General features: G+C 40.8%; 1 protein-coding gene across 1 annotated transcript; it reads right to left on the bottom strand.

Annotated features, from left to right (window-relative positions):
* Window positions 1-3481: 3481 nt before the first annotated feature.
* Window positions 3482-11945, bottom strand: nfkbie (nuclear factor of kappa light polypeptide gene enhancer in B-cells inhibitor, epsilon). The gene is made up of 6 exons (XM_080883549.1): window positions 11152-11945; window positions 7919-8021; window positions 6366-6576; window positions 5946-6034; window positions 4926-5174; window positions 3482-4353 (listed from the first exon to the last, which is right to left on the bottom strand). Exons 1-6 carry the CDS (start codon window positions 11472-11474, stop codon window positions 4285-4287), a joined length of 1044 nt encoding a protein of 347 aa, XP_080739675.1. The 5' UTR covers window positions 11475-11945; the 3' UTR covers window positions 3482-4284.
* Window positions 11946-12449: the final 504 nt, after the last annotated feature.

Below are 12449 nucleotides of genomic sequence, written 5' to 3'. Positions count from 1 at the left end.
ATCCCACGTAGGCTATGTCCACGTAGGTGGATGTCTGCAAGAATGGAAATTCCGGCATTCCATTAGAAAGAAATGTTATTTCCAGGAGTATTAGTCAGACCTGATGAGATAATTGACCTGCTGAGTGTATTACGCATACTATCATCATAGATGTTGATTGAGAAGGATCGCACAGAGCGGAATACATGACTTGAACACACCATTTTTAAAACCTTTTGCAGCACTAGCATGGTCTTTACTGTACATAACACAACAGTATCAGTTTTCCAGATTACACTTGAATGGAGAAGTAGACTGGTATAGTTTCATAACTCTGTTCTAGCTACTGACCACAGAGGTTTGTCGGTTTGGTAGCTGTTGCCATAAGTTTTGTTTGTGCACATGTGATAATGAAAGATGAGAAAATCCCATAAAATTAACTGTTATATTCAATATAAAACTTGAGTTGTGCTTTGCAACCATACAGCTAATTTGACCAGGAAATAGATAAAGACAAATCTGCAGCTACTGCTTCTGCTGTCATGTTTACCTGGTCAAAGGAAAGTAATTTTGTAATTGCCAGGTAGTTAGTCAGGTCAATATACCTGTATGAACATGAAGTGAACCTGTTCTGCGGTGGGTAATGTGTTTATAATAGAAATCCAACCAACTGGAATTTCCACAGTTCCACCGGTCATTGTACTGTAAGACCCACAAGGAAGAAGCCACTTACAGGAAAACAAAAATAAACCATGTTTCCAGTCAGCTGATTTTTTGCTGTTAGGAGCATTCCTGTACAACATAACATTTAATCATCTCATCTTTACTTTCATTTAAGTGGAAGCTAAAATATATCTGCATCACCTGTCTCTGTGCGTATTTGAAACACCTTCTTTTGAGGCTTTCAACAACTTGGAATTGCACATGTAAGACCGTTGGTAAACCGTGTCAGGCTTGTGCACGTGCACACATTAGATAGAGATGCATGCTTGAGTAAGATAGGACACCCTCTTTCAATTCTACGGTTTTACATATGAGGAGATTAAAAAAAATCCAGTTTTTAATCAGGTTTTAAATTAGGTAAACAGCCTCAGATGAACAGCAACACGTGGCATACTGGCAGCATGTGAGAAATTCGGTATTCCCCATGATTCCATAACTTGTAGAAGCATTTTTGTTTCTATTTCACTATCACCCGCTCACATCGTTACGGAGGAATTTTGCCTCTCCCTTTTTACAACGTTGCCTCAGGAGGTCTGTGGGGATTCGTTTAGGCCCCGCCTAGGCATTTGGCAGGTTCAGGTCTGGACTTTGACTCAGCCATTGCACTCCCTTGATTCTTTTCTGTTGTAGATTTGCTGCTGCGCTTGAGATCATTGTCCTGAATAAGCTTTAAACGCTGAAAAGATGGTGTCATGTTCGGCTCTAGAATACTTTGGTAAACAGAGGATTTTACAAGTGACTCAGTGAGTGCAAAACAAACTCAAATCATGACTCCTCCACCACTGTGCTTGACAGCTGGTCTGCACAGTTGTGAAGAAATGGCTGTATAATCCTTCCCAGATTTGTCCTCCTCTGTCATCATGTTAACACACACCCTAAGGTTTCAGAGCAGCAAATTACCAAAGCTTCTATTTTCATAGAGGTGCTTACACTTGCCCGTGCTACTTGATTGGCTGCTGTTTATCTATTTAGTTCCTAAAGACGTCAGACTGTACTTAGTTTTTCCACACATAAATAATGAAACCGTGCCACATTTTGTAGTTTATCTGAAGCTGTATTCAGCTAATTTTAAGATCTGATAATTTTTTTTATTAAGTGCTGATACAGTGGGGCAAAAAAGTATTTAGTCAGCCACCGATTGTGCAAGTTCCCCCACTTAAAATGATGACAGAGGTCAGTAATTTGCACCAGAGGTACACTTCAACTGTGAGAGACAGAATGTGAAAAAAAAATCCATGAATTCACATGGTAGGATTTGTAAAGAATTTATTCGTAAATCAGGGTGGAAAATAAGTATTTGGTCACCTCAAACAAGGAAAATCTCTGGCTCTCACAGACCTGTAACGTCTTCTGTAAGAAGCTTTTCTGTCCCCCACTCGTTACCTGTATGAATGGCACCTGTTTGAACTCATCATCTGTATAAAAGACACCTGTCCACAGCCTCAAACAGTCAGACTCCAAACTCCGCCATGGCCAAGACCAAAGAGCTTTCGAAGGACACCAGGAAAAGTATTGTAGACCTGCACCAGACTGGGAAGAGTGAATCTACAATAGGCAAGCAGCTTGGTGTGAAAAAATCAACTGTGGGAGCAATCATCAGAAAATGGAAGACATACAAGACCACTGATAATCTCCCTCGATCTGGGGCTCCACGCAAGATCTCATCCCGTGGGGTCAAAATGATCATGAGAACGGTGAGCAAAGATCCCAGAACCACACGGGGGGACCTGGTGAATGACCTGCAGAGAGCTGGGACCAAAGTAACAAAGGTCACCATCAGTAACACACTACAACGGCAGGGAATCAAATCCCGCAGTGCCAGACGTGTTCCGCTGCTGAAGCCAGTGCATGTCCAGGCCCGTCTGAAGTTTGCCAGAGAGCACATGGATGATACAGCAGAGGATTGGGAGAATGTCATGTGGTCAGATGAAACCAAAGTAGAACTTTTTGGTATAAACTCAACTCGTCGTGTTTGGAGGAAGAAGAATACCGAGTTGCATCCCAAGAACACCATACCTACTGTGAAGCATGGGGGTGGAAACATCATGCTATGGGGCTGTTTTTCTGCCAAGGGGACAGGACGACTGATCCGTGTTAAGGACAGAACGAATGGGGCCATGTATCGTGAGATTTTGAGCCAAAACCTCCTTCCATCAGTGAGAACTTTGAAGATGAAACGAGGCTGGGTCTTCCAACATGACAATGATCCAAAACACACCGCCCGGGCAACAAAGGAGTGGCTCCGTAAGAAGCATTTGAAAGTCCTGGAGTGGCCTAGCCAGTCTCCAGACCTCAACCCCATAGAAAATCTGTGGCGGGAGTTGAAAGTCCGTGTTGCTCGGCGACAGCCCCAAAACATCACTGCTCTCGAGAAGATCTGCATGGAGGAATGGGCCAAAATACCAGCTACTGTGTGTGCAAACCTGGTAAAGACCTATAGTAAACGTTTGACCTCTGTTATTGCCAACAAAGGTTATGTTACAAAGTACTGAGTTGTATTTTTGTTATTGACCAAATACTTATTTTCCACCCTGATTTACGAATAAATTCTTTACAAATCCTACCATGTGGATTCATGGATTTTTTTTCCACATTCTGTCTCTCACAGTTGAAGTGTACCTCTGGTGCAAATTACTGACCTCTGTCATCATTTTAAGTGGGGGAACTTGCACAATCGGTGGCTGACTAAATACTTTTTTGCCCCACTGTATGTAAAACCTTCAAAATTAAACACGTACTTTACCATGACTGTTTTTGCAATTAAAAAAGACAACATTCATGAATTTCCTGTCTTTTTATTACAAAATAAATGAACTCTTAACTAGACAGGCCAGTGTAATTACACAAAGAACAGTTTCTGCTGATGAAAGCTAGGTTGAGATAAATAGTTTCACTATTCCAAGCAAAAAACAAAAACTACAAATCAAAAAGATCAAGCTGCATTTCCTGTTATATACATTACATTTTTAACCACTTGTCACTTTTTTTTTTTAGCAAAAGCAGAGATGAGAATAGTTTGTTTTTTGCAGGATTTACATTTTTTTAAATATCTGTTCACACCTCTGATTGCATTCTTCCAAAAATCTCTTTTATGCACTACAGTGAAAGGCCACATTTTCAGAGTTAAAAACAAAATTTAAAAAAATTAAAACTTACTTCAATTTCAATGCAAAGTCACTGATAAAGTTTGAGAAACCGAAACTATGCATTTTGCATACTCTATTTGTAGCCACTGAAACCAGGTCAAAATGATAAAGAGGTAGATTTTTTTTGTGGGCACTGAACAGGTTTAGAGACAGTCTGGTACTCACAGTGAGGTGGGGTTTTACAGCTGAGTACAACCATCTCCAGAGGCATGCAGAAAGAAGCAAAATAACCAAGCTTGTAAAATCTTTCAATTAAGCGGTACTACTCTGTTTAATCAGAGCGAAGTGAGATTTATACTGTGCACATACTTGTCTAAGCATATGTATACTAATCAACAATGTTAGCTCAAAATATAGGTTTTTAAAATTTTTATTTATATGAGCTGCAGTGAGGCTCCAGACAATTAGAGGACTGTTGTTCAGCCCGTGACTCAGCTCAAAACTTCACGCCAACCAACGACCTTCCAGAGATCTGGATGTCATCAAAAGGAAATAGAGCCAGAATCTGAAAGACAAGAACAAGAAGCAGGTCAAACTTTACTGATCCTTAAATAATGATTAGAAAAAATACCAGAGAACAGCATTTATACAAGCGCTGCCGTACAGATGACTTATCCCTTATCTAAATGTCTTTCTAGGAAACCCAGAACTAAGCAGAGCATTTAGAGCACAAGAGGTCAAAATTGAAACCATGAATAGTGTTTGTCTGTGAGCTTCATACAAACTGGAGTAAAATAAATGAAAACAAATGAACCAAATCCACTTCTGCTGTGACTACTCTGCTTTTTAAAAGAGTACCAGGTCCCCTGCTTGTATGCTTTGGTAGGTTATTCTGAACTGGTAGGTTAGTGATGTTAAACCACTTAAAGAGTAAACGAAGAATGAGTTCAGTCAGGCAGTAGGAAGAGGCTTGACAGATTAGGTTTGTGCGTTGAGTTAGTGCACAGTTACCACTGAAAGTCTGCAAAACATACATATTGCTGGTTTTGTTTTGTGGGGTTTTTTTTAAAACAGGATTTAAGTCTTATTATTTAAACTATGTACAACAGTGCATTTCAACCCTTAATATTTGCTTACATCATCATTGCCGTCAGCCAAATCCAACGCCGTCTCGTCCTCCATGTTTCGCAGCATTTTGTCGGCGCCATTCTGACAGAGGATGGTGGCGATGGTGGCGTCCTGTCTCCCCACCGCAAGATGCAGGGGTGTGCAGCCATTAAACATTGCAGCGTCCACGTTGGCTCGGCTGCCGAGCAGCAGCTTCACAGATGTGATGTCATGCAGCTCCACAGCGAGGTGAAGAGGCGTTTTGCCGCTGGTTCCTTCCTACGAGGGGAGCGGACGAAGAAAAGCGATGAGAAATTCCACAAAAAGGGCAGAAATTCATTATGAAATTTAAACAGTTTCACAGTTTTATTTTTGCAATTCCACATTCTTGAAATCAGCTAGTAAAAAGGTCAAAGTACATTCTAATTAGAATAATGAATAATTCAATACATCGGACGTGAGGCAGACTGATATGTTAGGCCACTGATTTAAACTAAGAGGAATGTCTGGGGTGGTTTCGGGACTGCCACGTTCCCTACCATCAATAGAAAGTTAAGAGCGGCCGGCTAGTCTGACCTAATCATATCTCAAATCTAATTATGTCTCACTGAATCCTGCAGGAAGCCCCGAGCTCAGCTCATATCACTATCAGCATTGCACAGGTGCAGCTGATTTATGATAGGAACACAACATAAGGTCCCGATGTGGTAAACACAGTTTAAACAGGACGTATGTGATTATAAATGCAGACATATGACTGGATTAAACAAGTACGGAAAGCCCTCTTAGGGGAAAAAAATAAATAAAGACTGCAGCTTTGCTTCCACAAAAACAAACTCTTCATCCGGTCCTTCAACCTTTTCCTTTTCAGTGTTATGAGTTGAAGTCTGCAAGTGGAGCTGCACTGTTTGTGATCATTTCAGGCTGAATTACACGAGTGCAAAAAAGGCTTTCTGTTTAGTGTGAATTCTGCCTTTATGCAAAACTTAATTACACAAATACAGCTCATATGGTGCATTGACTTGGGGGGGGGGGAATCCACAGACTAACCTGTATATTCAGATCTGCGCCCTTTTTGATCAGGAGCTTCATAATTTCATGTTGCCTGTTCAGTGCAGCCAAGTGAAGACAGCCAAGACCTGAAATTACAAATGTTGTCTGAAATCTGCAATGTGGAGCTCACTTTTAGGTCAAACAGTTTTTACAAACTTCAAGCAGAATACAGACCAACACTGTATCGATACAACACAAAACATGTTCTACATCAATGCTAAATGTGGGCGTTATTTCTTCTGCTACTGTCCAAGAAAATCCTCATGTATCTTTTAGGAGGACATCAGGGAAAGACAAGCTAGTTAAATATTTCTGCGACATTAAAATGTAAAACAAAAACAAAAACAACTTTTGACTTTAATGCATAAAAACTCGCATAAACAGATTTAGTAGCAGCCATGACTGTTTTCCCCTCACCTCTCCAGTTCTGGGTCTCGAGGACCGGAGCCAACTTGCTGGGAGAAACGTCTTTGGTCATCTCGGTTGCACACTCTAACTGCCCGTGCTGGCAGGCCACGTGGAGCGCCGTGTTCCCGTCCTGGTCCTGCAGCTCTATGCTGACCTGTTTCTCCATCAGACACTGCACCACCTCTCTCAGGTTTAGGTAGGTGGCGAGGTGCAAAGGGCTCTGAGGAACAAAACAAAAACTTTACCTGTGTGTCTCTGGTCAATATAAACAAAAACACGTCAGAAGTTCATATTTAAGTTGAGATGTTAAATAATCTACTAAAATGTTGAGTTGATATTAAGCAAAGACACACAAAAAAAATACTAGCTGTCCATTGATTCATCAAACATACTGACAATAACAGGTTGATGGTGGTCTTATATATTTCTTCAGCTGTTGTCCTTATACCCTGTCACTTCTCCTTCACAGCTGCAGCTTCCCTGTATTTCCAAGAATGCTCTTATCCTCATTTCTAACTCCTCATTATTATTTTTGGACTCTAGTAGAGTAGCTTAGCATGAATGATGATTCTGAGCGTTAGAGTAATCCAAAGCTTCACTAAAATTTCGGCTCATTGAGATTACCGACCTCATTATACCAAACTTTTGCCATGTTTAATGTGAGCACCCATTACTGAAGTGGTATAAATATGAGAGGAAATAGGTAAAAGTCTAATAGTTCCCTTTGAAAATCCCCAGAGCGCAGGCCTGTACCTGCTGCATTCAGGTACAAGTGAGGAAAACCCTTTCCGAGAAATTGAGTTTTATCTTTAATCCACAACAAGTGATGCGGTTACTCTGCACTGTGGTTTACTGAGACTGCTGTAGGTGTAGAGTATGATAGTGCTGTCTCTCCCTCCCTTTTTTTTTTTTTTTATGTGTTTTGCAATTTTTTTTGTTATCAGAATTTTGCTGCGAGACTGTACTCACAGGACCACGTGTTAAAATATGGCAAAAATCCCTAATCCATTTGTTTTCCTTTTCCTTCAGAAATGAAGATGCATTTTTATTTTAAACCCCCTGGGTTGCAAACAAATTTCTTCTTGGTAATGTGTCCAAATGTGAAATCTTAGAATGACTACTAAGAGGAAATTAGGAAACCAAAAGAGCCCAGCACAGAGCTAACTGAGTCACTACGTGAAGTGCTGAGTCTCAACTTCATATGTTTCCTTTTGACAGTTCTGCAAGTTCAAGTTAAGTCTCTGGTCGGACTTCTTGAAGGACTGGAACAACTCCTCCACCCACATCCACACAAGGATACACTCCACAGCTCCCTGTGGTTCTATTTCTACATGAAGTAGAGGAGGGGAGTTTCCATTCAAAGTCCCTTATGAGTTAACACTGGAACCACCCACAGTGACGTCCCGAGTGAGGACGGACTGCAAATAAAGAGGAACAAGAGTTCTCTGGAAGTACAGAGATATAAATAAAGCCACCGCTTCCACAATCAAGGTGCAGATGAGGAAGTATTTGTGGATTAAAAAATTCCAGCAGAAGCAACTTGTAGGACCTGCTGTACCTACCTGATATAAATTATTTTGGATGTCCAGGACTTCTGTTGGGAATATCTGTATCAACTCCTTAGCAAGTGGTGATATTTCGTGGATAATTGCTAAGTGCAGGATTCTACGGGAGTGAGAAAGAAAAAGAGAAGATGAACATTAACCGTTACGTCTGGAAAAATCTGCAGCCCTACTTTATCTCAAATTGAGCAACTTACCCCCCCTCAAAAAAAAAAAAAAAAGCAGTGCTGCGAATTTCAACAAATGTTGCCTAACAATTTTCCTCGGTATTCATTTCAAGAGACTACCTCGAAATGTAACACTTAGTGGGCTGAATGGCAAGACTGAGTCGTTGGGGTATTGAGCAATACAAAAAAATTCTAGACAGCACAGCAAGGTGCTGGTGGTTTAAAAAAAAAAAAAAAAAAAAAAAAAAAAAAAAAAATCAAACATCTGTGAGCCGATATAATCGCACAGGCTTCAGTTTAAACGCTTACAGCAAAAGACAAAACAAAACAAAAAGCACGCCACCCAAAAAAACACAGTGGGAAGTTGTAGCAAACAAATGTGTGCGCAAAGCAGGAAATGGAACTGAGCATTAGTGCTTAATTTAGACTCAACAGCAACATAGCGAGGGCCCCATCTGGAAAAGGGATCTTAACAGATTAAAATCAAAGTTTGAGGCTTCAAGTTCTTTAAACTCACTGCTGAGTCCAAATTCTGCGGACATCAGGTTTTATCTTACGGGCTTGAAGCGTTGATGTTTTACTGCTGCACGATTCGCCGCAGCAGTTACTTCTCTGTTAGTTTAGCAGCGAGACGTTCTGCTTTCAGAGTAAATGTCATTTAACCCAAAGCTGGACGCCGCGGGCTGCTTCAGACGCAGACAGAGTGGGATCAAAAGTTCCCACGACGTCTCGCTGTACACTCAGCTTTGAACACTTACAGTGCCACATGTCTAATTATACAAAGTAGTAAACAACGTGGCATTTATCGATTTGTTAAATGGTAAATGGGGTTACTTTATTTCAAAAGACCCACACCAAAGGGGGGAAAAAAAGAATTCAGTTTTATTTAGTCACAAATTTAAAATATCAGCGTTTCAAAAACTAATGTGCAGCGGTAGCGATAATACAGCTGCTTTTTTAAAGTGATCAGTTATTGAAATCTATAAGGATTAATCATGCAACTGAACATTTTGTTTGCAGCTACTGACACTGAGAAACAAAGAAAAAAAAAAGATAAAGTACCTGCATAAGGTTTATTTTAAAAAGGTGACAATATTTTACGCTTATTTTTGGCACAAAACAAGGGGAAAAAAGCATTTCTTGTAGTTACTGCCATAAATACATAAAACGTATTACTACTTTACTATTATCAACACCGATTAAGCATATAAGTTGGCTTTTTTTCCCCCACTGAATTAAATATCTTTGGGCTGTTTGAGAAGAAGCAATGAGGAAACAGATGTGGGGCATTTCTCACTGTGAGTAAATTAGGAAGGCTGCAGGTGACAAAGTGCATGATTCCTTGTGCATTTCTAGGAATGTAAAATTCCCAAAAACTGTAGAGAAAATGAAATTAAATGTAAAAATACAAAGCTGCTTGTGAGTGTTAATCCATCGCTCGAGTACCCCAGTAATGGTTAAGATGAGAGGATACTGCACGAGAAGCCACATTACATTTTTGTGATGCTTAAATGTCAGCTACGTCTGCAGACTGATGGAGCTGCACTGACATAAACCTGTCAGCAAATGTCTTTGTGTGAAAGGGACTTCCTGGTTTGAGTAAGACTTGAATGAATAAGAACTTTAAAAAAAAATCCCACAGGGGAAAATTAGTGTTTGCATGATTCTGTCAGTCGAAGCAATGCACTGTGGTGTGTTTCAGGTGTTTTTTTCCCCCTCCACCAGGTATCTATAGTTAGGGTGTGAGAATGAAACCATGTGGCCCCATCAATCAGCAAGCGGAAATGAAAAGAGGTCAGAGACACAACAACACTTGTGCAGTGTGATGTGACTACATCAGGATCACACCGGCTGGTCGTGGCTGCAGGATTCATTAAATCGGTCTGCTGGTTGATGACGCTGCAACTCTAGATGAGTGGGTCACATAAGAAACAAGAAGGTCTGCATGGGCTGATAAGATTGTGTGTGTGTGTGTGTGTGGAGGTTGAGGTGTTTAGATTGTGTGCAAAAGTTTCACTGACTCAAATTGAGAAATGAAGAGCAGCGAAAAGCCGCTCAGTTGCAAATGATTTTTTTAGCTGTCTGGAAGAAGGAAGGGGGAAGAAAGTAAAAAAAAAAAAAAAAAAAAAAGCAAGGGGGAAAGAAAGAAGCCTGTGAGGAATGAAAACATGCGTACACACTGTCCTGTCCTGATCAACAAGTTTCTTGGATGAAAAGCGGGCCACACAGCTACCTCACAGCATGTGCTTTGTCTGTGCTGCATGGGGGAAGTCCAGACCTATCTGTTTCACTTCTGTTTTCTGACTGAGAGTCGACAACTCAATGGAGACCGGTCACATATGCGACAAGGACAAAGTTCATTATAAAAGTCTGCAGTATCACACTCTTATGAAATCCCCTTTAAAACCTGTATCGCCATGGGAAAAACTGTGCCTGAAATTTAATGTGATTTACAGACTCCAGCTGCAGTAGAAATGCCATTCATGACGATTTTAAGTTCATCAGCTTACAGCAGACTTAAAAAAAAAAAAAAAAAAGAAGAAGAAGAAGAAAAAAAAAGTGAGAAGCTACTACCCTGCTCAAAATTAAACCAGCAACTATTCTGGTAACCTTTAAATTATTCTGTGCAATATTTAGAACAAATACACAAAAAGATTTCTAATTACAGGTCACCAATTATAAAAAAAATATATACTTTTTTTCTTGTTTTAAATCATTTTGAATCGTACATTGTCTAATAAATCCCCATCACTACATATCAGGCAGTGATCCAATTAAAACTAATGTGGTGGCATTAATGTACAAATCACTAGATAATGGAAATGATAATCATAAAGAGCTTTGCAAACTAACTGTAGGATATTGCCAACCATATCAACTAAGGATAAAAATCACGGGTGCCAAAAAAGCTGGTGAAACCTCTAAGAGAGAAACAGTTAAAATGCAAAAAGGTTTGTATTCACCCACCAGTGTGCAGCAGCATTCCTTTCAGCAAATATTCTAGCAAGATGAGCAAGAATTTTTTATTTTTGATGGAAATTAAATGAATAACAATTAAAAACCTACGTGTCTCCATCCTCTGTAATAGTTGTAAGCAAGTTCTCCTCCTGCTCCTGCTCAGAGAGTTCAGAGCTCTGTACTTGCTGGTTGCTGCTGGAAATCGTGCAGCCCTCCACTATATCCGACAGGCTCTCTACCGTGAGAGACGAGGAACCGTAGGCTGAGTCCAGCCATTCCTCCCCGCCGGAGAACTTGTCCCTCGGCCCGCTGAGGTCATTGCTCGGCCCCCGGGGCTCCTCCGACTTCACTATGGAGCGGTACGACTCAATGCCTGAGTCTGTGCGGTTATCCTCCGGCAAGTGTTCTTTAGTACAGTCATGGCTCGCCATGGTAGTGCTGCTGTGGTGATGATGATGGTGGCCTCGCTGGGTTTCCCCCTCCCGCCTTCCCCGAGGATTTAAAGGCTTCCTGCGGGCGCTGTAGCCGCTCGGTGCTCGGTGATGTGACCGGACAGCCCGGTGACACCTGTGATAACCGCCGCACCGTCTTCGTGAAACCAGAGGAACGAGCCGCTGCGTATCATGCCATTAACCGACAACACTGTGCCCTCTGTGTAGGAAGAGGCGTTCACTTTTTACCGATTTAACGCGTTTTAAAAAGTTTCGAAAACATGGTGTATCGGGTTTAAAACGAGTGAAACGAGACACTAACGACTACCCGTCGACTAAATATCCGGTAAATGCGTGAGCTCCAGGCGGAGAGCATATGAGCAATGAAAGGCGAGAAGGGGAAGAGCTGACATGTGAAAGGCAAAGCTGTTTTTGTCACGCGGGGGAATCCCCAGTGGCGTGATCGAACGCACACACACAGTATGTTCCCTCGCGAACACGCGCGCGCAGAAACGCCGGAGAGTCGGGTGTGAGAGCGGAATTACTTTGTGATTATCAAAATAAAAGCACACTATCTAAGGCTTTGTGTGTATATATATATATATATATATATATATATATATATATATATATATATATATATATATATATATATATATATATATATATACCCATTGATGACTTTCCATTTCGTGTCTTCTCATTTTTTTTTGTTAAGTTCATTTATTAATAATATAGCCACAAATCACAACAGCAGTCTCCTCAAGTGGTGTAGAGTAAGGTAAAGACCCTGCAATAATACAGGGTAAACCCCAAAATTAAAACAACCTCCCTGGGCAAGCACTTGATGACATTGGGAATTAAAAAAAACTCCCCTTTAAAAGAAAGAAACCAGGCTCATGGAGGAACAGTCATCTGCAACCATCTTCTGAGAGCGAGCGGAGGAAGACGGGACAAAAGACTAAATACTATGGA

Source organism: Rhamphochromis sp. 'chilingali', assembly GCF_963969265.1.
Source record: "Rhamphochromis sp. 'chilingali' genome assembly, chromosome: 5".
In the NCBI taxonomy this organism is placed as follows: domain Eukaryota; kingdom Metazoa; phylum Chordata; class Actinopteri; order Cichliformes; family Cichlidae; genus Rhamphochromis; species Rhamphochromis sp. 'chilingali'.
Note: the sequence above shows the minus strand (reverse complement) of the source record. Positions and strands in the feature narration are given on the sequence as shown.

Excerpts from the sequence above, each read along its gene's own strand:
- nfkbie (XM_080883549.1), bottom strand. The coding sequence starts at position 11,474 with ATGGCGAGCCATGACTGTACTAAAGAACACTTGCCGGAGGATAACCGC. Across the intron at positions 6,035-6,365 it reads CGAGACCCAGAACTGGAGAG|GTCTTGGCTGTCTTCACTTG; the intron begins GTGAGGGGAAAA and ends TTGTAATTTCAG. Across the intron at positions 5,175-5,945 it reads GCGCAGATCTGAATATACAG|GAAGGAACCAGCGGCAAAAC; the intron begins GTTAGTCTGTGG and ends CTCCCCTCGTAG.